This window comes from Corella eumyota, chromosome 3 (genome assembly GCF_963082875.1).
Source record: "Corella eumyota chromosome 3, kaCorEumy4.1, whole genome shotgun sequence".
Taxonomy (NCBI): domain Eukaryota; kingdom Metazoa; phylum Chordata; class Ascidiacea; order Phlebobranchia; family Corellidae; genus Corella; species Corella eumyota.
The window spans coordinates 17,173,356-17,199,483 of record NC_137492.1 but is presented as its reverse complement, the minus strand read 5'-3'; the positions used below and the strand labels follow the sequence as shown (position 1 = coordinate 17,199,483).

At 29.2% G+C, this 26,128-nt stretch overlaps 4 protein-coding genes across 5 annotated transcripts; 3 read left to right on the top strand and 1 right to left on the bottom strand.

The window, feature by feature from the left end:
* The first annotated feature begins 706 nt into the window (after positions 1 to 706).
* LOC145745487 (uncharacterized) lies at positions 707 to 8,932 on the top strand. The gene is made up of 15 exons (XM_082563576.1): positions 707 to 877; positions 1,025 to 1,108; positions 1,887 to 2,046; positions 2,237 to 2,465; positions 2,635 to 2,668; positions 3,000 to 3,047; positions 3,175 to 3,738; positions 4,015 to 4,148; positions 4,317 to 4,399; positions 4,751 to 4,945; positions 5,595 to 5,848; positions 5,987 to 6,086; positions 6,312 to 6,686; positions 6,801 to 7,060; positions 7,202 to 8,932. The coding sequence occupies exons 1-15, from the start codon at positions 823 to 825 to the stop codon at positions 7,393 to 7,395; spliced, it is 2,769 nt and encodes a 922-aa protein (XP_082419702.1). The 5' UTR covers positions 707 to 822; the 3' UTR covers positions 7,396 to 8,932.
* An 840-nt stretch (positions 8,933 to 9,772) lies between these two features.
* Positions 9,773 to 13,189, top strand: LOC145746159 (ubiquitin-like domain-containing CTD phosphatase 1). The gene is made up of 9 exons (XM_082564358.1): positions 9,773 to 9,938; positions 10,011 to 10,102; positions 10,644 to 10,732; positions 10,823 to 11,037; positions 11,349 to 11,485; positions 12,187 to 12,303; positions 12,381 to 12,508; positions 12,576 to 12,658; positions 12,755 to 13,189. Exons 1-8 carry the CDS (start codon positions 9,782 to 9,784, stop codon positions 12,607 to 12,609), a joined length of 969 nt encoding a protein of 322 aa, XP_082420484.1. The 5' UTR covers positions 9,773 to 9,781; the 3' UTR covers positions 12,610 to 12,658; positions 12,755 to 13,189.
* On the bottom strand, positions 13,075 to 22,609 carry LOC145746158 (suppressor of fused homolog). 2 transcript variants are annotated; one of them, XM_082564356.1, is made up of 11 exons: positions 22,335 to 22,609; positions 21,813 to 21,947; positions 20,770 to 20,906; positions 20,193 to 20,335; positions 20,003 to 20,088; positions 19,698 to 19,770; positions 19,148 to 19,280; positions 18,174 to 18,258; positions 16,838 to 17,031; positions 14,003 to 14,133; positions 13,075 to 13,685 (listed from the first exon to the last, which is right to left on the bottom strand). In XM_082564356.1, the coding sequence occupies exons 1-11, from the start codon at positions 22,514 to 22,516 to the stop codon at positions 13,578 to 13,580; spliced, it is 1,407 nt and encodes a 468-aa protein (XP_082420482.1). In that variant the 5' UTR covers positions 22,517 to 22,609; the 3' UTR covers positions 13,075 to 13,577. The 2 variants fall into 2 exon arrangements, with proteins under 2 accessions (XP_082420482.1, XP_082420483.1); XM_082564357.1 differs by having other exon boundaries at positions 16,838 to 17,028.
* Positions 22,610 to 25,024: 2,415 nt separating this feature from the next.
* On the top strand, positions 25,025 to 25,983 carry LOC145745958 (aspartoacylase-like). Its single transcript, XM_082564138.1, has one exon. The coding sequence runs from the start codon at positions 25,025 to 25,027 to the stop codon at positions 25,958 to 25,960; it is 936 nt and encodes a 311-aa protein (XP_082420264.1). The 3' UTR covers positions 25,961 to 25,983.
* The last annotated feature ends 145 nt before the right edge of the window (positions 25,984 to 26,128 follow it).

Here is a 26,128-nt window from a genome sequence, read left to right as displayed (position 1 = left end):
ATAAAAACTACAGTTTATGTTACAAAAAAATGTACGGTGTTTGTTACAAAAAAATGTACTTAATTGATACCATTGCACCATTATTACTTTTAATGCCACCATTTTTTAAATACCACCACCACCACTCTATTAATATCACCACACCTACGCTTGCAATAATCCTCTTCGTATTTTAGATGCTCAGACACCCAGTAACAAAATAGACGAAACGCAAATAAAATAATAAATGAATTTAAAAGAATTAATATAAAAAATAAAATGTTGGTTTTTGGTACTGCAAATTATTAATAGAAATTGGATAATATTTTAATGAAAAGAAGACCTTAAAATTGTGGATTAAAGGTGTAAACTTCTTTGCTGACACTTTTAAAACGTGGTATTGCACAAACACGAAACATAAAAATTGCAACGTGTTTATTTTTTGCTAAAATTGAATGTTAGAATGAGTACATCGTCCTTAGGTTAAAAGTAAGCTTAGAAGCTGTTTACTTGAATTCACAAAAAAGTTTGCACACGGCTTTTGCACCCGGCACTATGTGATAAAAGATGTAACACCACCGGGGGAAACACCGGGTGAAAAATATTAATTTTTTTTTCAGCCTATGTGGCAAAAGGCGCAACCGTAGCAACGGTCGGAAAAGTTGCGTTGTTTAAATGATGTAAATTATTTCGCTTTACTTTCATCATATTATTGTAATATTTAATTTTTTAGGTTAAAATTTACTAGGGAAAAAATGAACTTTTTGTAAATCGGGCTTGACAGCTTGAATTTCAATTCTGTCAGTTAGGTTTAATGAACAAACCTAACTTACAGATTTCAAGATGACGGAATCGGGTTTCAGAAGAATCACTACTAGCCAAGTTAATATACTAAGTGGTAAAAAAATTAATCTATATTTTAATTAAAAAAGAAGATTAGCAATTTTAATTTTTTTGTTTAAAAATCTAACAAACCAAACAGGCAGGGCAAAGTAAAATTTGGATTGAACTTGTACGAAAAATTAAAGCTGTTTTATTAATTTAGCATGCAACAGAAAAAGAATTAATCTGACAAACTTCGACACAGTTTCTGATGGGATACTTTACAATCGGCCTAAGGACCCACCAGGTTAGCTTAATGTTAAAATTGACGTCATATGTTTTTGGGATTTTCCCCTTTTATTTACATATGGTTTTTACCCTAATTTTAAATTTAAAAAAAAACAGTGGTCTATATAAGAACATAGACTCATAGACGCGTAGGCAGATCCATTATATTTATTTATAAGTAATGTATTTGTTAAGGTCTATGACTCATTTATTAATGTCTTTAAATGGCCTATTCTTTGTTACTCAGTAATTGCTATGGCAAATTGATCATAAGAAACAAACAGTGTATTAAGTAGGTGTAGAAACAATAAAACACAAAATTTAAAATTATAAATAACACATATATATATTATTTTTTTACATTAACTTAAAAAAAAAATTTGTATATAATTATTTATCCTTTGTATATATAAGTAGCTGACTTGACATTATCTAAACCTAAAACATTTATTAACTGAGTCCAATATTAAGTTCCTTTTTTTAGATAAAACTTAGTATATTACATTACATATAACACATTCTTTTAAGAATTTAACAATAATATAGGTTTTGTGTTGATGACTGGTTAGTTCAACTCAAAGACTACTTAATTTTAGACAGCGCAACCTAATGACAACTCATGTCCTGAGGGTTAATTTAATATATTTATGTTGGTTTGTTTAAGGTTGAGTTGTCTTCGAGTGGAATGGCTTTTGGGCTTAGTTGTCTTTGGACTAAGCTGTTCAGAGTAGAGTCATATTTTATTTAACTTGGAACTATTAAAATGGAACCTTTACAATATTTTTGATAATCTTTAGGTCAGCGCAGCCATTACATTCAACCTGGTGCAACAGAAACTGAAGTTTACAGAATTACAACATTTAAAAATTTTCCAAATCATGTCCCAGTTGATCCCATGGTTCTTGCGAAATACGGTTTTTATTTTACTGGTTACAAAGATCGAGTCAAATGTTTTAGGTATAGTGTTTTTAACATTTTAGTTTTATGAATTTAAGCCTTATACTTGCAAGATTGTCTAATATAATATAAGGCCAGGGTTTATATCAATTAAAATTTAGAAATTCAAGGTTTATAATTTTTTTTTAAATTTTAATTAATTCACATATTTAAAAAGACAAAATTTTGCAAGTTGTTTAATTTTTTTAAGTTGCTCTTTGGCTGTACAAGATTGGTCAAACAATGACAATCCCCGCTCAACAAAATGGCATTTTGAAGACTGCAATCTAGTAAGAGGCACAGAGACAAGAAATGTACAAATATCAAAACTTGTCAAAAGACCACTAGAGTTTGTGAGGGAAAACACATCATCTGGGGTGTCTTCTGATTCTGGTTATGGCAGCGTTGATTTCAGTTTATACAACAACTCTTTTTCATCGGTAAGTTAAAAAAAATTATAATTACCAATTTTAACGTATATATAAAAAATGTAAATATTTATAAATATTTTTATTTACTTTAAACCTAATAAACAGCCAAACAGTAAAAATAGCCGAAAACTGAAATTCTGAAATTTATTTAATCCACTAATTTTTTTTTTAAATTTAGACATCATCACAATCTTCACAATCAGGATCAAATGGTAACGTATTTGTTCAAGTTATTAAGATAATTCGATAGTTTTAAAGTAATTTCTGCAGTACATTTATGTCTATTCTAAAGCATAAAAACTGACTTTTGTAGATTTTTCATTTATTTTTGCAATGCATTGTAATGTTGTATTAAATTTGTTGTGTAAACGCGTTTTTTGTATTTTTTAAAATTTTGTTTCGTTGGTTAAAAATTTAAAATGAATGGCATTCACTTAATGAGTTTCGTTTTATGAGAACTGCAGATTATTACAAGCAGATGAATTAAAGAAAACAAAAATATATCTTTTCAATTCTATAAAATATATCTTTCGTTATTCAAAGTGCAACAAGAGAGACTATCATTAATGCCTCCTGAAGAAAGAAAACAAGGTATTGTCTGTTTCGAGCTTTTATACATAAAATTTAAAATCCTATGGTTGTTTGCTACAAGTTAAATGCATTTTAAGGAATATACATGTAAATTTGAAAAATCTATACCGTAATGTTGAGGCATTAGACCTGACTGTTAAGGAGGAGCTTAATCTGAACTTGGAGGAGCATAACCTGAACTCGAATGAGCATAATCTGAACTTGAAGGAGCATAACCTGAACTTGGAGGATCAGAACCTGAACTTGGAGGAGCACAACCTGAACTTGGAGGAGCATAACCTGAACTTGGAGGAGCATAACCTGAACTTGAAGGAGCATAACCTGAACTTGGAGGAGCAGAACCTGAACTTGGAGGAGCACAACCTGATCTTGGGGAAGCAGAACCTGAACTTGGAGGAGCAGAACCTGAACTTGGAGGAGCACAACCTGATCTTGGAGGAGCACAACCTACTCCTGGAGGAGCACAACCTGATCTTGGAGAAGCATAACCTGAACTTGGAGGAGCTTAATCTGAACTCGAAGGAGCATAAGCTGAACTTGAAGGAGCTTAACCTAAACTGGGAGGAGCATAACCTGAACTCGGAGGAGCTTAACCTGAACTTGAAGGAGCATAACCTTAAATCAGAGGAGGATAACCTGAACTCAGAGGAGCATAACCTTAACTCGGAGGAGCACAACCTGAACTTGGGGGGTAATAACCTGAACTTGGAGAAGCATAACCTAAATTAAAGGGCCAAAGCCAAAAATGGAAAGACCTGAAACTAACTTAAATTCAGGAAATCATAGCTTAAACTACTTTATCTCTAATATGGCGAAAAAGTGTTTAAATGAACTGTTTAATTTCATAATTGATCAACAATACCATTTCTATGTTTTTTTATTAATTATACATAATTTGTTTTTTATTTTCATTCGCAATTATGTGTACATTTTTCACCAAATTAAAAGTTGAATCAATTTTTTGCAGGTGATGTAACAAATATTACAACAGGATTAAGTGGGGTGAACCTAAGTGAAAATAATCATTCTTCTTCTGCTCCTGGTGCTTACCAAACAGCCACAGTTACCATTCCACAGAAGTTGGGGCCCTATGGCATCGAGGTATATTTTTACTATTCACTACATTATTAAGACTCAAACCTATAACGTCTTCTAATTTTTCTTACGATAATAATTAATTTGGGTAAGGGCAAATCATAATGTAGCTTTTATTAAACCTATACTTTAATTATAAAAAACCTCAATTTACCAGAACATATTTTATTGTAGGGGTTAGATGTTTCAAGAATTACAAGTGAAAAGTTTAAAAAGATGCTGTCTGTCATTAATCTCTTAACTGAGGAAGGCCGAAGGTAAGTTAACCTTAATTTTTAAAGTTACATAACCATGCAATTAATGTTTGCAATGCGAGGATTAAACATTAACTTTATGTTTGTACTTAATAACCTTGTTTTTCAATCTTTGTGTATTTTAAACCAAAGTATTTGTCATTGCAACATTTGTTATGTGGTGTTGTTTGCATAAGGCTTGTTTGATTATCGAGAAAAATTTTCCACTGAGCATTAAAAATTTTTTGAAACAGAAAATATCAATGGTTTGAATTTTAATTTTCCAGGAAAACTTTTACTTTCTTTAAAATGAAACAAAATTCAATGACGTATTTCTTTAAAAAATATTTTAGTAATAAATTTTTTTTTAAAAAGAAAATCGTTTAAAATTGCTATTGCGCCAACCGACCATTTTAAATCGTTGAACCATGAATTACTGGCTAAAAGTGGGTTTTATTATCTCGGGGATCACGACAGAACCCAATGTTTTTCTTGTTCCGGGGTTTTAAGAAATTGGAGGTCTACTGATGTCCCAGATAATGAACACAAAAATCACTTCCCAAACTGCAAGTATGTCAAATCTTTTTTTTACTATTATTATAAATTTTATTTTTTCAGCCTATTTATTATTTAAAATTTTTGTTGATATTGTAACTTTAATTACTAAGGTGCAACTGAAATAAATTATTTACTTTATATAGACAATATATTAAAAATGTTTTCTTTATTTAGTATTGTCAATTTATTATAACTGTCAATGAAATATTTATGTCTATGTTGAAATCCTCATTAAGTTTGTTATTTATTATCAGCATGGATACCCACGTTAATGTTTTACTTTATTGTATGTTGCAATGTAATTCCTTATAGGTTGTGGTTAAAAATAAATTAGTTCTGCTTATAAACGTGTTATAAATCAATTACCATTTACTTACTTGATGCTTTGTATTTTTCTTGTTGTGACGATATGCATTTTAAACATGAATATAATTTAAATAATTTGAATAAAGTAATTAATGAAATTATAGGGATTGTACAAAGCAGTTTTAATTATATTTTATTTTGATTTATATTATGCCAAATTTAAATGCAAAACTCTGAATATTTATACTTATGAAAGTCAAAAATTTTTTATTTACAGATTTTTTTTGAAACAAGGATAAAAAATAAATTTTACAGCATTGTAAAAAATTCTTTACCCTTTTATTTTTTTTTAAAGACTTGTGAATAAAAATGAACCAAGAAACGTACCGATTGGCAGTGAACTCACCATAGCTCAGATTCTTAAAAGTCCGCCAAACCCAAGCCCAGAAGAACAGCAACGTCTTAATGTACTTTTTCCTTGCACTAATCCAACTAACTCTAACATGAGAAGTTATGAGAACAGGTTAAGATCTTTTACAAGCAGATGGGACAAAACAAAAGTTAAGGCAACAATTGAGTTGATCGCTGAGGCTGGTTTCTTCTACTTGGGTAAATTTTATTACAAAAGCATTTTATGTATATGTAAATAGAGTAACTTTATTACTGCTTTATTGTGAGAGTGATATCTGAGTGATATTTTTATTAAAAGTCATGACGTCTTTCTTAATTTAAACTTTTTATATTTAGGTGATCGGGATCGGGCAAAATGTTTTTACTGCAACGGTGGGTTGCAGAACTGGGACCCCGATGACGAACCGTGGACGGAGCATGCAAAGTGGTTTCCAGGGTAAATACTTCATCAACTTGTAGTGTTTTTAGTAAGACGCTAACACTTACCACTTTCTAAGTGGCTTAGAAAGTGGTAAGTGTTAGCGTCTTACTAAGGGTACTGAGCCCAGAATGTGGAGCTCAAAAACATACTGGTAGGTTTTTAAACCAATCCATTTTTTAATTTAACTAAAAACTCCAGTTTATTTTAAAAAATATTTATAATATTTTATTTTTCTAACAGTTGTGAGTTCATTTTGAGATCAAAAGGAATAGAATTCGCACGGGAAATGTTTTTAAAATATCCTGACATGCCACGACTTAAAATCAGGAACGAGCGCCGTGAATACCAACCAGGTTTTGCTACACAATCAGCTCCTTTGGCTGGAACACCAAGAATGACAAATAACCGAGAAGTACAATCTGCTGGAGCAGTGTTAAATGGATTGCCAGCAATGCCACAAGGTCTTGCAGCATCAGTACCACAACCGCAAGCAGTTGCCGATCGAGTACCACAACAAAACATCTTACCTGCACCATTCAGCCAAATTCAAAGAATAAAAACGCAAGCAATGGATATGGGATTCACAAATGATGCAATTACTAAAGCGATTCAAAAGTAAGTTTTTCTGTGCCATTGAAATTGTTGCAAACTCTCTAAAAATTTGGTAAAAGGAGGGCTGGATAATTATCACAACATACATGTTACTTAATTGTTTTATTTTTACTAAAGTCGCGCTGCAAGAGGTAATGGTGAGTATACCGAAGTGCAGCAGATGCTGGACGATCTTTTCAGTATAGAAGAAACTGCAAGAAACACCAATACTAATTCGGTTGAGATGGCAAATGTCGAAGAGAATTCATCAAACAATAACAGCCCATCATCAAGTAATCAACAACAACAACAACAGCAGCAACAACAACAACAAATTGCAGCTCAAAAAAGAAACATTGTTACTTCAAATGATCAAACAGTCAAAAGGGCAAAGAAAGGTAAGTCCATTTTCTTAAAAAAGAAGAAAAATTATCCTGAGCCCAACGCAGAATCCTTTACTCTAACATTAAATTAACTTAACAGAAAAGTGCAAAGTAAAAAAGTGCCAATCTTGTTTTTTAATATTTTTAAAATTATAGATGAAGCCATCAACCAAGAGTTACTTACACTTGAAAAGGAAAGATTGTGTAAAATATGTTCCACTAATCAAGCGGATGCGGTTGTGATTCCGTGTGGTCATCTTTCTTTTTGTTCTACATGTGTAGCTCCTGGGAAGAGATGTCAATTGTGCCGGAGAAAAATCGACCAAGTGATAAAGGTGTTTGTTGCTTGAAAAGAATACAAATATAATTTACATAAGCCTGCATGTAATTACAAGTCCATGTGTTGTACAGTCTTAGTATTTCTTTTGCAAAGCTATCAGGAAGTGGAGAAAAAACTGAAGTGTAATTAACCTTGACTTAAAAATACTTGTTTGGTGATATTCTATATTTTAATTACTTTTTAAAATATTTTGTTTTAGCATTTCTATAGTTAAAATCATTCTTTTGCATCAGAAAAACATTTTTGTTAAGTTAAACACTACAACTAAATTTGTAATAAACAATCCAAGGTCATATAACCCTAGCCAAACTGTTATTTTGTGATGTAATAGTGTATTGCTAAAATTTGATTGTTGACAGAGTTTAACATTGTGGTAAATGGGAAAAATATTAAGCAATTAGCAACACGCGACTTTTCAAATCCTAATGTTTAATTTAAATGATTAACATTTTAAAAAGAACCTGCTTCAATAAGGATTACGTGGTGGCAAAAATTATTCTATTATAACAAGTTAATTAATGATAAAATAAACATTGCCCTACAAAGACCTTGTAAAAGTTGTGTAAGATTTTAATCATTCCAATTGAACATTAGGATTTGGAATAATCGTGTGTTGCTTATTGCTTGAAACTAATAGGGTAACACTACAAGCATAAAAACAGTAATACTACAAAACTAAGGGAGCAAAACAGGCAAAAAATTTGAAATCAAAAACAAGAATTATTAGTTTTGGTCAAGTTTTCTGTCTTTTTTGCTCCCTTTGTTTTTTGTTTTCTGTCTTTTTTGCTCCCTTAGTGGTGCCGTTTTTATGCTTTTGGTGTTAACCTGTTAGTTTTTCTTTACCACAACAATAAATACTATCAATGTTAAACTTTAGCAATTCACTAATACATCACAACACATTTACAATTGTTGTGCCAAAAAACTGTTAAAAGATAGATAAAAAAGCAATAAAAACAACTGTTTGTTTTATTTTAAATTTCTTACATTTTACTTAAATAAATTGATTTGTCAGGTATATTACAGTGAAATTTTAAACTTTGCAACCGAAACTACTACAAATTCAAAACTACTTCTTGTAAATTAAAAGTTTTGCTAAAATATACCCTAAAATAGTTTTTAATGTAATATTTTTTAGAAATCTAGCTTTATGAAATAGACTTGTTTTGCTAATAAAAGTTTCATTTACACACTTCTATCTATATAATGCCCAATATTATTTTCTTTTTTATTTTATATGAAACTTTGTTCATCAATGTAAATTGCTATTTTGTGAAAGTATTATAACTAACCTGTTTAACATAGTTTGATGTTTAATTTTTTTATGATTTATGTAGTGGTTGTGTTTTTGTTTTATATTTTTTAAGGTTTTTAAGAATTTTTATCATTGGGGTTGAGTTATCTAAAAAATTGAAGGTTACCGACATTGAATTTTTTAATGAAAAAAACGTAAAGTTTTAACTTCTTAATGTTTCTTACTGTGTAGGTATATGCACCTTATTGAGCTCGCATCATTTGTACTCAAAAATAAAGCATATTAATTTGTACATTGTGATATCCTAAAATAAATTTTCAAGGGCAGTAGGCTTTATCAAAATTTAAAAAAATACCAACTACTCAATATTTATATTTGGAAAAAAATAGCTTAAGGGTAAAGTTTAATAGTTTTAAAATTCGTAATGTGGTGGTCTGGGTATAGTTGTATACACTATTTCGTATACACCTTTATGCAGTCGTGCACTTTTTGGGTCTTTGTTTCTTTAGTTAAACAATTAATTTTCATGTTAAAAAACTACGAAATTCGGCAGGTGAATACACTCCCAATATGCTAGGTCAGCATTTTGTTTGCCTAGATACAAAAGGGTAAATTTTACCCCATCCCTAAGAAAGAACGAAAAAGGGCTTATGATTTTAAAGCACTGCCCCGAATATTTTTTATTACATTTCTTATGACAATTGTATTTTAGGATATATATAAAAACGTTACAAATTTGTTTTAAAACTTGAATAATAAATACTAGTTTAAAAAAGAAAAATGTACTTTGCTACAACTCTTGTCTGTTTTTGCAGTCGGGTTTTAACCAAATATTTACAAAATTGTTGTTTTAACTAGCAAGCACGTGCAAGGTTAAATGTAACATTCATTAAAGCGCATTACTCAAGATTGTAGCATAAAAGCAGTGGATATCGAACTAAAAACTTCGTGTAGTAAAGTCATATGTTCATTATGACACCTGGCTAAGCAGCTATAGGCAATTATAGAGTTTATTTTTATTTGTTCCTTGTAAAATGGATTTCTTAATCGTTTTCCTTTAATAATCTTAAGTGTTTTATTGGGTACCTTCTTTAATTGATATGTTTATCTTTATTTAAGATTTAATAAATAATTTGCAGCAATGTCTTGTTATAAGGTAAATGTAAAATGGAGTGGCCAACTAATTCCTATTGAAATAGAAGACAAAACTGCAACTGTTAAAGACTTAAAACTTGCGATTGAACAAAAAACAAATGTCAAACCAGAAAGACAAAAACTTCTTAATTTAAAATTTAAAGGTGAAGCTACTTATAAATCTTTTTTACTTTTACACTTCTATTTTAATCTTTAACTTAATTGTTTTGGTATAGGTAAGGCAGTTCAAGATGAAATGAAGTTAGAAGAAATAAATTTGAAACAAGGAATGAAAATAATGATGATGGGCACAGCTGAAGAAAATTTGGTAAAAGTTTTGACATTTTTTTAGAGCTAATTTATTAACTTGTCGGTGTGGTGTAAGGGTCAAAATACATAACTTTATCTATAATGTTCTGAGTTTAATACCCACTACTTCCTATAAGTAAGGTTCTTATACTTACTGTATATACTACTGTTGTGCAAAAACCAATCCTTTTTTTCAGTAATCCTTTTTTCATTGAAGCCAAAGTGCCCATTTTCAGTTTTCTTTTTTTTATATTTTTTTCCTTGATGTGGAAAAGTCGAATGAGCGACTTAAACATAGAGTAACATCAGTTACTCCAACCCAGTCTCGAGTTGCCTGTGGCAGTTTGAGATATTATAGATTATAATTGCCCGATAATTATGCTGCTGATTTAGTGCTGACTCAGCAGGAGTTCACATCGTTTATAGCGCCTTACTCAAGGGCGCTACAGCATGAGATCAGTGGGGATTGAACCCATGACCTCACACCACGCTGCCGGTTCTTATAATTTTCTAAAGTTAAGTTTATTTTGTAAATACAATAAAAAAATGAATTGTTTTAGGAAGAAGTGTTAGGTCCTCCCCCGGATGTTGGGGAGATCATCGACGACTTTGACTTTGAGGAAGGAGTGGAAATAAAACTTCAGAACAGGTAAAGTCTTAAAAAATAAATACTTAAAAATAAACAAATAATTTAATACTAGTAAATAAAAAAATAAAAAATTTCATTAATCAAATAAAGGGAAGTTCATTTGGCTAAGATAGATCGTCGTGTCCGTGAATATAAAATGAAAATATTCAATGAGCCAAGACCCGGCAAGAAATTATTGGTATTGGACATCGATTACACATTATTTGATCACCGCTCCAATGCTGAGAAGGCCATTGAACTGATGAGACCGTATTTACATGAATTTTTGGCTGCAGCATATAAGAATTATGACATTGGAATTTGGTGTAAGAAATGCCTTATTACCAAACTGTATTTGATTTATAAAACTTTTTTTGTTGTTGTGAGAAATCTGAGTTTACAGGCTAAACAGAAAGTGATTTTTAAAACCCAGATATTATCTTAAGTTTTCCAAAATTTACCAGAATGTTGGTGTTTTACTTAAGAATTTTCTGGCATGGAAATAGCGAGGTTTGAACGTAGAACCCCAGGTTGTGATGCTCAGTGTCCATATCATTACACTTTGTTGCCCCTTTTTCATTGGGGTACTCTTTTGATTCATTTGTACTTGTTTTAAGAAATGTTTTCCACTTTTCAGCTGCCACAAGTATGAAATGGATTGATGTGAAGATGAAAGAGTTGGGTGTTGAGAATAATCCAAATTATAAGATTAACTTTTACATGGACCATGGAGCTATGATAACTGTACATACTCCAGAATATGGCTTAGTGGATGTAAGTATTTTTTTTTTTGTATATATCTTTATCCTCGATGTGGGAAAGTCGAATGCGCGACTTAAATATAGAGTAACATAAGTTACTCCGACCCAGTCTCGAGTTGCCTGTGGCAGTTTGGGATATTATAGAGACTATAATTGCCCGGTAATTATGCTGCTGATTAAGTGCTGGCTCAGCAGGAGTTCATACAGTTTATAGCGCCTTACTCAAGGGCGCTACAGTATGAGATCAGTGGGGATTGAACCCACGACCTCATGAGTGGTGTAGCAAGTGTTCTTACCACTACACCACGCTGCCGTTTTTTTTTAATTTTTTAGTGTCTTATATTTATTAAAACAGTCAGTGATGCACTTTTTTGTAGAAATTAAAAGTAGGTTTACCTTTATTACTATTTTAAGTTATTTTTTAATTTGATTTAAATTTTATATATATATATACTTGTTTTTTTTTAATCTATTTGTTAGATGTCAAGTTTTTTTTATTTTTTATTTTGGTTTTTTGCACATTGATAAAAGTAAATAATAAATACAATATACAATTAATATTACAACAATGCGACGGGAAAAAATGACAAAATCAATTTAATGATTTAAAACATGCCAAAAGTAATAATGTTTACATAAAGATTTTAAGTATGTTATGGCATGGTCACCAAACCCAATCATTATTATTTTACGGTAATATTATTTATTTTACAGACCAAACCACTAGGTGTAGTATGGGGCAAATATCCAGAATTTTATTCGGCAAAAAACTCAATTATGTTCGACGATTTAAGAAGAAATTTTTTAATGAACCCGCAAACTGGATTAAAAGTAAAAAAAATTTATAAAAATTTTATTTAAAATTTCGAAGTTTTTTTAATATTTTTTTTAATAATTTCTATTTACAGATTAGGCCATTTAAAAATGCTCATATGACAAGAACAACAGATTCTGAATTAAAATATTTAAGTCAATATTTAGAAGACATTTCTGAGTTGGAAACTTTTGAAAAATTGCATCACAGAAAATGGGAAAGGTAGGAAAAAATTTTTTTTTCTTTTTTTTTTTTATTATTAAAAAATCTAACGTTTTTTGTTTTTTAGTTATCGAAAAAAGAAAGAAAAACGTCAAGAATGAAATAAATTTCTTTCTTTTTTTAAAGTTCAATTTGATTACTACACAAAATGTATGCAAGTCTTTTTATTTAATTTTTTAATAGAACTTATTTTATGTTATTGCTAAAGGAGGAATTTTTTATTTATTTTTTTTTAATATATTTTAGGTCAAAATTCCCGAATGCTATTCTTGCATATAAGATAGGCTAAAAGTGTAAAAAAAATATATATGTATATTCTGAAGGGGTTAATGTATTGCTATTATTAGATACGGGCTGAAAAAAATGAAACTACCTACTTGCAACAGTCCCCAAAACATACTCCGGAAAAATTAGCGTTGAAAAAAATATTTTTATTCGATTTGTGGCATTGCATGTTATACTAATGTATGTTGTATTTGGCTTGAAGTGGTTTTAATTCTAAAAATTACTGATTGGCTGCATTTTTGTATTTATTTGACGCATAATTTTTTTAAGACCAATTTAGTTTGCTTACCGTTTATTAAAATTGCAAAAAAATGCAGTGAAAATTCAACAACGAAATTTTCGCTAAACAAAACTCAAAAAATGACAAAAAACTCAAATAAAGAAAAACTTAACAGTGAAGAATGCGAGAGAAATAAAGGTCAAAAAAGGAAAAAAGGGGGGCAGGTTTAAAAAAGCTCTTATCACAATGTAAAAACAAAAAAACGATTTTTGAAGGAAAGTTATCCGACAATTTTTTTTTCGTAAACTTACGCACAGCCTAATACGAAAGAATTATTTTTTTTCATAGAAATTTTTATTTAATTCCATTTTTGTCATAGAATAAAGTTAAAAATATCGTCAAAAATTCTTAAAAATGATCCATAATACTTCAAAAAAAAAAATCAAAAACAGTAGAAAAAGGTAGCAGCCTAGCGCCAGCTAACGGTCATTTTCCTGCGCTTACAGCGTCTCTAGGTGGCGTAACAAGTTCACAAAATTCGTGTTTTTGCGTTAAAATGTTTTGCTATGAGGGAAATTGCTCAACAGAAAGAATATTGTCAAAAACATGATCGGGCAGAATTGAAATTTCAAGTCGCTTGTCAGGCCATCTATACACTTTAGGTAATTGACTCTGAAATTTTAGGAAAAAACGTTAATACTTGTACCCTGAACAAGGTACATATATTACACGTGTGAGGTGTGTTGAATTACCATTTTAAACGGTGTTAATCTGTATTTACATTAACAGTTCTTGTTAATACTATGATTAAATTGTTATTTTCCAAATTCAACATAAAAAATCAATTTAAATAACATAAATTTTAACGTTACTATTACATATGTACAGAACACAGAATATATACACTGTTACATAGATATGCCAATAATAATTAATAAATTCCATTTAACCAGGGATTTTAAATAAATACAAGTACAAGATTTACTAACTTGATTAATTGAAGAAAGTTGGTCTAAATCTCGTATTAAGTCTTCACACATTTCGCGGGTAACTAACATTTGTAACCAGGACCCTCTGGCCACGTAAGGTGTCCTTTCGTTTACAAAAGCTCCCTCAACATCTAAATAAATAATAAAAAATTGTAAAAAAAAATAAAAAAATTCAAAAAAAAATTTTTTTTATTTATTTTTATTCTCGATGTCGGAAGGTTGACTTCACGACCTAAACATAGAGTAACAACTGTTACTCCGACCCAGTCTCGAGTTACCTTTAACAGTTTGGGATATTATAGATTATAATAGCCCAATAATTAAGCTGTTAATTAATAATCAAGGGCGCTACAGCATGAGAGCAGTAAGAATCGAACACACAGTCTCAAGTCGTCGGTTAAACTAACAAAATTGTTAGAAATAAAATGCTTAAAATATTGAAATACCAAAATCTAAATGTTATTTTATAACAAATTTGATAGTTATTTGTAAAATTATATACATTTTTTAAATGTTTAAATTAAGCCTATACAGCTTTATATAAGGTTTGAGTTTTTAATTGTCTTATATATAACATAAACACCGAACAAAATTTGCGCGGTTCGAAACAACCAATAATTCGATTAAGTGTAACAAATAGTCAATTACCGTTAGTGTTGTATTAACATAATTGCGGTTGTTTACAACAATTAGAAGGCCAAAGGTAATGAAAGTATTTATTACATAAACATTTATACAAAAAATACAAAGCGCATATTTATACTTAACCGAATTCAGTAGAAATATAAGTATAGGATACTTGATATAGTAGAGTTATAAAGGGTAAATATTGGATTTAAATTGTAACCATTATTTGCTAACTTCAGCCGTATCTTTTAACTGTAATTGTGGTGAAAAAAATTTTCGGCCGGCAAATTTTTTTACCTTAAAACTTTAAAGTCATAAAGTTAAAATGCTCGCCTCATTGGCTTAATGGGGTACAACATAACGCCTTTCAAAATCAACCTGAGCCCTCGTAAATTTTGACATACTGTTGTTTTATTACCCAAATGTGAATGATGTTTTCGAAAAAATGCGCACAAACCCTTAGTCAAAGCAGGCTTAAGATTTCAAATCCAATTGGACGAACTAATACGCGGTATGCTGTATTTCGACACGATTAACTTGCTGTAGAGATTAGTATAAACAAGTGCCAATCAAATCTTAAGTAAAGGTAAACTGGTTATTGTCATGGTTTGATTTTTACTAACTTTAAACAACTTGAAATCGGGTAAAGTCGAGCGGAAAGAGATGAAGATTAAATCGATTTGATGAATATCGATCGATTTTTATGTAAAAACGGGCCAAAAAAATGACAAATATGATGACAGTAAATTTAATAAAAATTTCAAAAAAAATATTAAATTTAAGAAAAAAAATTAATTAAAAAATTATAGGACCCAATTAAATGAACGATAATTTAAAATGTGCTTTTTAAAATAACTAATATTTATTCTTTTTTTGATGTAAGGTTTTAAAAACTTTTTTGTGGTTCTTTTTGAACAAGTTTGCGGTTTTTCGAGTAAATTTTTACAAGTTCTTAACATCCCTATGTAGAAAGGTATCGGTTACAGGTATTATATTACTATGCTATACTAACTAAAGCATTTTACGACCTGAACGAATATTTATTAAAAGGCAAAAAGCATAGAAAAACAGTTTAAATTGGACATTTTTATTTGTTAAAACTTCTTAATTTTACAATTGTTAAAATCGGTAGTTTTATAGCATTTTTAAAACATTTAATTTTTTTTTATTTTGATACTGTAAAACAAATTTATTACTTTACTATTTATTTTTAAAACCCTAATTAAAAAAGTCACCCCACTATTCAAACAATTAAATATATTTTGAATTTTACAACGAATTCTATAAAACTGTCAAAAATTCTTTTCAATTTTTAATATCGTCGAAAAAAATAGAAATAAATACTATATACAAGATCGAATGACGCAAATCGGGGTCTATATTACTGGGTTTTGTTTACTTTTGCCCCGTAATTTCGCGCTAACACATAGCATTATATAGAACGATACAATATAGGTGCCAAAAGACGTTCACTAAGCCAGCATAATATCATAATTCGGTTCGTATTTTATGAATGTTCCATTTCCGAGGTAGACGGTAGAGAAGACTAAACAAACTTACTCTGAAGGCGCCAAACTGTTTAACTTTAAAACAACATGGGTCAACGAAAAGGCGACAAACCCGTTTTGTATAGACCTAGAATCTTCGAGTCATAACAATAGGTTTCATTTTGGGCGAAAAAACACGACTTAACGGGAATGACAAAGCATTTGAAGCCTAATAAAGAGTTGAGGTGTATAAAACCTACATTTTATAATAAATTAGGCAAAAAATACGCGTTTCTTGCATCTGTAAAGTATCACTTAGCGCTTGGAAAGACTTTTTTTTTTAAATATGTAATAAATTGAATCTTATTCGGTAAGGTCACAAGGTCAAAAAGTTTTTTTTTATTCACTTATGTTTGAAACCAACATTTTAAAACCATTTAATTTTTTTAGAAAGTGTTTTAAGATAAATAAATAATTGAATTTTGGATATACGGTAATACTTCGTCGTAAATAGACCGTTTTTAAACAGGCCTGTTTACTGTAAATGGAAAACAACACAATTTGTTATTTACAGTCAAGTAAAGATTAGGCATTACGTAATTATTTAGCGAAAGCAATACCAAACCACATACAAAAAACTAAACCATTTAAACCACACAACAAAATTGAAAAAAAAAAAAAAAAATTAAAAACAAAAAAAAAAAAAAAATGTTTTTTTTACCTGTAGCCACGAATGTAACTGCAGTGTCACCGTTTACGCTTTTAAATGTAAAATGCCTCCCGTGCATAACCCTTCCCCTACACGCCAGTGAAAGTAACGACCCCGCCTCGAGGTTGAATTTAAGGTGAACTGCCTCCAAGTTTCGCGTGCATAAAAAGTCGTGCGGTATGTTCGGGTCATGTTGTTCTTTACTGCTGAAAAAATAGAAGATTTTACTAAATTTGGGCACAAATAATATTTAAAGTTAATATTTTAAAACTAAAGATGAAATTTTTTTACAAATATGTTTTGCTTTAAAATGCTATTTTGTGAGAAAGTCGAATTCGACCCAGTCTCGAGTTGCTTGTGGCAGTTTGGAATATTATAGATTATAATTGCCTGGTAATTAAGCTGCTGATTAAGTGCTGGCTCAGCAGGAGTTCATACCGTTTATAGCGCCTTACTCAAAGGCACTACAGCATAAGATCAGTGAGGATTAAACCCTCGACCTCGTGTGTGGTGTAACAAGTGTTCTTACCACTACACCACGCTGCCGGTCATTTATTTAAAATGTCAGCAAGTTATTTAATTAATTTTTTAAACTTTATTTTTGGATATTTTTTGTTAAACTAGGCTTTTAAGCTATTTTCGACAAATATTTTTAACACGCACACTTCGTTTTTTTTAATGATGTGCTCTGTTAAATTGCTCATAAAGTTTATACAAAAAAAATCACCCTAAATCATAGGATTTAAAAGCTGAGCTAAGCTTTAAAACGTTTTGAGAAAATATTTTTTCGTATTTTTTGAGTCATAAAAGCTAGGAGTTTAACTTAGTGGAATAGTGACGTCATTTGTTAGTCGACAATGGCTTAGCATGACGCCTTCAGTTTCCGGTGAATTAAATAGAACAACTCGAAAAAATGTTTTTTTAACCATGTTCTTATAAAAACAAGTTAGACTCAAAAAATAGTTTACCAATAAAAAAGAAATTTGGACTAAAAATTTTTTTTTTGAAAATTAAAAACGCAAAATTTAATTAAATATTTTGAATTTTTTTGACTCTTGAATTGTGGTTTAAAATTAAAATTCCTGCTTTGGCGTTGTTTTTACAACACGATGTTCGATTTATTACAAGCAGTTTCGAATTTAACTTTGATACTAACCAGATATCAAAACAAAATTTTGGAACAGTGTTTTAATACTATAAAAATCAAATTTTTAAAAAGTAGCTATAATTTAAATCAACAATAAGCTAAAATGTTGTCAAAATATTAAAAAAAAAAAAAAAATTTTCACATTTTTTGGAAAACATTTTTTTATTTATTTTAACTTTTTTTGTTTGAAAATTCACTTACTTAATGTCATTTTGAATTGGTGGCAAAACCTGATGTTTTAATCTCCCAATTCCTTCCAAAAAAGCATCTTTAATTTGGTTGGAAACTTAAAAATAAAACGTAAGAAAAATTAAAAATTGCAAAAAAAAATTTCTAAGTTTTAAAAATCAATTAAAATGTTTAACAATGATACCCCCATTTACTATATTTACACAATTGATTAAATTTTATCATAATTTCCTAAAATTTCCCGATAACCTCTTGAAAGAGTAACCATTTTCAAACAAATGTTGATTCAATATGATGTAATATGTTGACTTAACTTCGAATTTAACATAACAATATTGATACAAACTCATTTTTCCTTGTCCTGCAATCAAAAACACACAACACTATCTAACCTAATCTAAGATGAATTACTCATTATAACAGTATGGTAATGGTACGAATGAAGATTAATTACTATAGGTTCAAACAAATGCGATAAACTTGGTAATTGTTGGTTTGCACAGCTATTGAAAAGGTTAACGTTAATTTATAACTTTTAGGGAGTTTTTTGAGTTTCTTGTAAAGTAATATTACGCACCAGAATTTTTTTAATGCAATTTATGCTATACCCTTACCATTACCATTAGATTTTAACAGCACTATTAACATTATACATTTAAATGAAATCCTTATTTTTCTTAAAGGTTTAATATATGGCACTATTATGGTATATGTATTGCCATATATACACAATACATATTATAACATGCCATTATTTCCGCGTTTTATATAAATATATATCCGTTGTATTAACACATATATATGCAATATAAACACCTTTGCGTTTAAATATAATTTTAAGTTACTTGAATCAACATTTTATCAAATACATTTTAAAAGGTATGTATAATAGACAAGTGTAATTGAATAAGAAAAGCAAAATAAAAGGAATAAATTAATTTTTTTAAATTAAAAAAAAATTTGTGAATTAAAAAAATTAAAATTACCTTCTTCAGACATGGTAGGTGGATTATGTTCGTCTTCGTTAATAAAATGATCGGAGACATCGACCCATGTACATTTTGCACTCACCCCACTTAAATTTGAACCACTATTTTGTATACCTTCATCAACACGTTCCTGCAAAAAAAAGAACAAAAAAATTAAAATGATTAAACTTATTTTAACCAAAAATTTATATGGAAAAATAATAGTAAATTATTAGTGAAAATTCAAAATCTTTTTAATGAAATAAAAAAATCTTTTTAAAAAAAAAAAAATTAAAATTTTGTCATTTATTTAATAAAAAAATAAAAATTTATACTGAAAATCATTTTAATGAAAAAATGGTAAATTTAGACCAAAAATATAAATACTCTGTTTTCAAAATAGAACTTATTTTCTTGTTTTTTTCATTTAACACGTTAATTAACTGCAAAAACCAACAGGATTAAAGTTAAAAGTGTAAACACATAACCGCCGCCCAATATTTATTGTCCATTGTCACTCTGACATTTTGTAACTATCACTCGGTTATTTAAAGTGTCAAAAACTCACCTGTAACGATGGATTTAATTCAAAAACAGTTTCTCCACGCCGCATATCTGTAACCAGCCAAGGTCCGCCAGACCTACAGATTAAAAACAGTGATTTAAATTGTTTATTGCAACAATATTTCATCAAAAACTTGATTAATCTGCTATATAGCTTTAGGTAAGGCCATGATAAGGTGTGATAACCTATTAACCGAGATGTTTTTGTTAAAAAATGTCAAATTTTATATAAATTTGTCGATGAAAACAGAAACAAAAAACAGAAACAAATTTCATTTTTATAGTTTAAATGCTAGAAGTTTAACTTACAATGTTATAGTTTTAAGTAATTCAATAACACCAGGTCCATTCCACTGCTGAGCTGCCTGTAATTCTTCAGTACAAACACCAACCACCTTTTAAGCAAAAAATATTTAAAATTTCATCATAAAATTTTTTTGACCAAATTTTTTCAAAAAATTTGAAACAATTTTTTTTGTAAAAACAACATATTTTGAACCTGGATAAAAGACACTGTCCCTAATTGGGTCGAAATCATGGGTAACTGGGGGTCATCAGTCATGAGAATATGTTGTAATCTTGATTCACTGTTGTCTAGAGGGGCATGCCACGAAACATGGTCACCACTGTATAGAGCATTTTCTGTAATCAAAAAATTATTAAGAAAATTGAAAATCAAAAAAATAAAATTTAAAAATTTTTTAAAAAGTATTGCAAACCAATTTAAAAATATAATTTTTAAAAGATCAATCCAAGAAAAGGAATACCAATATTTATAATTTTAAAGCAATATTTAATAGATTGTAAAAGTATTGGTATGCTAGCTTTTTTTTTCTATAAGGGAATTTATGTTTGTAAATTTTATTTTAGTTCCCTCAATCAGCAAAACTTTAGATAGGTTGATGGAAATATTAAAATAAGTCAGCAGTCAGTTTTATTTAAACAAATACCTTCACTCTATAAACCCAGTTTCTCACTAGAGATTAACATCATTAAAACATCAAAAAAAACGAACTTTTAAGTGTTTAACATAATCAAATCAAATTAAGCGTTACGACATAATCCGTTATCTTTACCTGACTGAAAAACGTAGCGAGCCAATGCCTGCAGCAACTCAGCGGGCCAAGTAGGTGGTCCCGTTTCATTTGTTTCACGTTTTAATCTCATTGTTAATTCAAATCCAAATCCACTGGGCCCGCCTGGCGTACTTGCTCTAAATTTAATTTACAAGTTGAAATTATCAGGGGGGAAATAAATGGTGTTAGTTGGTAGACTTAACATTGATTTACGAAATTAAAATGCACATTCTTGTTTAGAAATTTTTTTTAATTTAAAATTTTGTTATGTTTAGTAGATAAATAATTTTTAACACTCAAAATTTTTTGGCATATTATTTTATATACATATTATAAATTTAAAATATAAACATTTTAACACTAAAAACCAAGTTAGCTATTTATTTTACAAATTAAACCCATATTAATTTTATCAAAACTGAAGTACTGTAATTACATTTTCAAAAAAAAAACAGTTTATAAAACTTTAATTCTTCTTTGATTTTGGTTAATGTTTTAACAATTAAAAAAAAAAAAAAAAAAAAGCAGCACTGCCAATTAATAACATTTAAAGTAACAGAAAAAAGTTATTAATCATTATTCGTTTAAGCAATAATGCTATTTATTGATTGTTAGGTATATTAAAACAAATGATGTGGTTAAGTCTGTTTGGTTTCCTTATGTTAGATTATTTTTAAAAATGACAAAAAAAATAAAAATTGGCACAACTTGCATAAGGTTAATAATTTAAATTTTGCATAAATATATCAAATTTCCGAATCATCACCAATATAAAATTACTGAAATTTAGCTTTTTCTTTAAATTATATCAATTTTAAAGATTTATTCAATATACAATGAAACAACTTTTGCAACAACATAAAAACTCGATACTTTTTGCAAACCCAAATTTCTTAAAATTACTACATTAAAATGAATTACTAGAAAGATAGGGGTTTACTGTAATACCTTTCCAATAAGCACAGTCATATGGTCCCGTAACACTGGGGATTTACACAAAGTAGATAGCAATTTAAAATTTCAAGTCAATAATTTTTTTTTACCCGTGGACTCTTCCATCGCCATGTAGGTCTGAAAAGCCAAAGGTAACGTAATGCCAATGTTCTGGAATATTTTGCTCACTATCTCCTTTGTTATAATACATTGAGATGTAATCCAAAGGGTCTGGGCCACCCAACCTGGCGTTGAATAAAACATGTTATTCAGAATAAATAATATAACCGGTGTGGAATTTTTCAAATAAGTTAAAGACGAAAATTTATTTATAGCACATTAATACTTGTTCTAAATCAAAAATGTGAAAATTTTTTGATTTAGGAAAATTTAATTCCCCCTAACATAAACATAAGAATTTTCGGATTAAAATTAATTCGAAAACCGACACTTTTCACATAAAAAATTCATTTTTAAGCTATGTATTATTGCAACTATAAAACCTAACACAGGAATTATTTAAAGCTTCCAATATTATTGAAACCAGTTACCCATGACATAACGCCAACTTTCACTGGCTTAACCGAAAGCTAAGATAATCTACACAAGAACAATGCAACGCAATATCGTACCAGTACTTCATGACTGCTGTTACTTGTAAGGGATTACTCTGGTCTGGATAAACGTTACGGCAAGCCTGGTATATTGCCTGAAGCCCAGGTGGTGGATTAGGGACCATACTTCTTGGATTATTTGTTGCCGTGGGTAAATGTGGGTTGGGGTGTTCGACGAAATTAGTTAAAGTGTCAGCCATGGGCGCATCAAGTAGTTGTTGGGTCCATATAACGCCATATATTAAATAAAAATATTTTTCGTTGTTCAATATTTTTTTTACAAAAACTACATTTATTATTCTGCAAAAATTAATAAAAATAATTGTTTAAAATTATTTATATACATTACTGAAATAAGTTGCAATGTATGTTAATAGTGTGTTGATATATTTTAATATATTTGTATGTAAGGGCTTTTGATTTTATATATAGTTTGTCCTGAAATTGAGTTATGTTAAAATTTGTAAATACAAAGTTTTTTAACTTAGGCCTGATTATTTAACCCAATTAATAACATTAAAAAACACTATTAATAACTTTATAACCTACATGCAAAATAAATTATTCCTATTAGTATTTAAACAGGATTTTAAACAAATATAATTAAATTAATTTACTGATATGGTAGGCTATATATAAAGCAAATTTTTAATTTTATTAAATCATTTTATTATTTTTTTATGCTGTGTGTAAATTATTAATCTTTAAAATTTTAAATGATAGGCTAAAAAAGTTATTAATTTTGAATTTATTTTTATACAAGTTAAAAATTTTTAATTATAAAAAATTACTTTCATAATTTTATGTATGAACAGTATATCAAAAATATTTTTTAAAAACTAAATTTAAAAAGAAAGTTTATAAATTAATTTTTAAATTATATATTTTAATAAAATTCTGCACCTGCAAAATTAAATAAATATCTCAATTATATACAGTTATATAAAAACACCAGATTTCTTAGGCTTAAAGACTTATTCAACCAGTGTTTATGTTTATAACCCTAGGCCATAATTAAGATATGTTTATAAATGTAATTATTTTACCCTACTACCTAACCACTATATGATATCATTTTTTACATAGACGATATCTACAATAAGAATGTATCTTATAATTGCTAACATTAAATATTGCTAGTACTGAATCTTAAACCTTTTATATGTACATAGCAATACACTGCTTTTATGTAAGAATCGGTGTATTATATACCTTCTATCTTTGATTTACTAGCTGTAATGTTAACTAACATAAAATACAGTATTTCAAAATTAAAATATCGCCTTAATCTTTTAAACGTTAACATAATATTTGGGTTATATATTTTCGTAAACGCAACTAATAAATTGGTCAAACACAACAATACAAATAACTGATTACTAGACCTTAACGCTGCCGACAATTCGCGAAAGCGATTTAACTTCGCAATTTACTAAGAAACCATGCTAGTACTAGCCTCGAATAGCTTAGACCACCCAGTTAGACAGATACGCTATAGCTCGCACGATACGAGAGAGCCTTTACGCTGCTTGTTTACTTTTTTCGCAGCTAACTTTTAAACCCTTTCTTCGATTTTGAAGGCTTTATCCCAGGCCCTCGCTACGCTCAAATTAAATCGTTTTTAACTTATTTCGTTTGCCCGTGACGACATAACATTTCGAGTTGTACAAGTGTCACTAACGTTAACCGCACCGAATCTAAATAAGCATTTAAAACGCCACAACAAATGTAGAATACATTAGTCGTCAAAATTTGGCAAATCTTCCAAAGAAAATTAGAATATCTGGTAATTACAGCTTCGAAAAATGCCCAAAGAATTATTGTTTTGCCCAATTAAGACGACACTTATTTAAAACTTTACTTAAATAACATTATCATTACGTAACTGTGCTGGCATTTAGTTGCGAAGTAATATATCACAATAATCTTTTTGGTATTTATAAATTTCGTTAAATGTGGGCGAACCAAGTCATAATAAAAACTACAAAGAAAATATTATTTATGGCAAAGAAAATACGTGGTAGCAACGCCAGAATAATATTTCCAACTTAAAATATTTAACGAAACGGTAACTATAAATAAAAAAAAAGTGGGAAATCTATTTTTTTAAATATTTACGAAATCTTTAAAAGTTTACAAAAAAGTGTAAAAATGAGTGTAAATATTTATATATTTCAAACTCCAAAAATAACAAAGTTTGCCAAAGAATTTTCGAAGTTTTTGACGGGTGGTAGCCTATGTTCGTGCCCTTTACCTATTTTTATGTCTTATTTATGTATTTTTTAAATAAACTCTAAGCAAATATTTTACTGAGACATGTTGATATTCGCTTTACTGGTTCATTTATTTTAGGTAAAACTTGAGTTCAAACGTTTTTAAATCGACATTTAAGTTCTATAAAAATTATTTTATTTACTTATATTTTTATAGATAGTTTTACATTTTTTAAGAGAAAAAACAACACGATAATTTTTTTTTTAAACTTTTGATCTGTTATTATAATTTTTATTTAAATAAAAATGTTTTTTGATTATTTTTCATGTTGTTATGCGTTTCGTTTTTATACATTTTTATGATACCAATTTTGTTATACCATTGAGGATAAATAATTTTGTTTTGTTTTTAATCTGCATCAACTTAGGGTAAGCCCCGTCATTTCAAAGTTATGCCAAATTTGAAGATCGAGTTTGCAAGTTTAACTCTTGAAAATGGCGAATTCTCCAATAAATAAGGTCATTGTACTAGGAGGTACGCATGGAGATGAGATGAGTGGTGTTTGTATGGTCCAGCACTGGCTTAAAAATCCCCAAAACTGCCCTTCTTTTCCAAGTTTTTCTGTAAAACCGATTTTGTCAAATCCAGAAGCTATTAAACTAGTAAGAAGATACAAGGATTGTGATCTTAACAGGCAAGCCACAGCAGAAAATTTAAGTGCCAAAATTACGGATGATACACCTTACGAAATAAAAAGAGTTCAAGAGTTAAAGGAATTAATTGAAGGAGATAACAATATTGTAATTGATTTGCACAACACAACAAGCAACATGAAATGTACCTTGATTCTTGAAAAAGAAGATCAACTAACATTCCACCTTGCAAAATATGTTCAAGATATCATGGGTGAAGATTGCAAGATTGCATTCACAGCTAGCATGTATTGCTCTGTACGATGCATAGGTAAGCATGGAGTTGGAATCGAGGTAGGACCGCAGCCACAAGGTGTCCTCAGAGCAGATATCTATGATCTACAAAAAAGAGCTCTTATGCTTTCAATGGAGTTTTTGCAGAAGTATAACTCTGGGGTTCAATTCCCAAGCACGGTTCTTACCATGTTGGAGTTTTCTTTTTGGATAAAACTTTCACATGACGAAGATGGGAACGTGGATGCAGCTGTACATCCGGACTTCCAAGATCAAGATTTTAAACCGATCAGTTACGATTCTCCAATATTTAAAAAATTGGATGGACAGGTTTTAAAGCTTAGTGATGTAGCTCTTGGAGGAAGAGACGAGTTGCAAAAAGACGAAACAGAAATATTTTACCCGATATTCATCAACGAAGCTGCTTACTATGAGAAAAACAAAGCAGCCTGGGTATGCAAGAAAATTGTAAGAAATTTGAATGCCTTACAAGTTCAAAAATAACTTTAAATATTTTTCAATATTTTATTTTAACTATTTAATCAGTTTTTTCATATTTTTTTTCTGAATTATTGTTTTAATGTTGCCAAAAATATTAGTGCTTTTTTGTTATTTTTTTAAGCTTTATTTTATTAATTTTTAATAAATAATTAAGAAGTTTAATTCAAAATT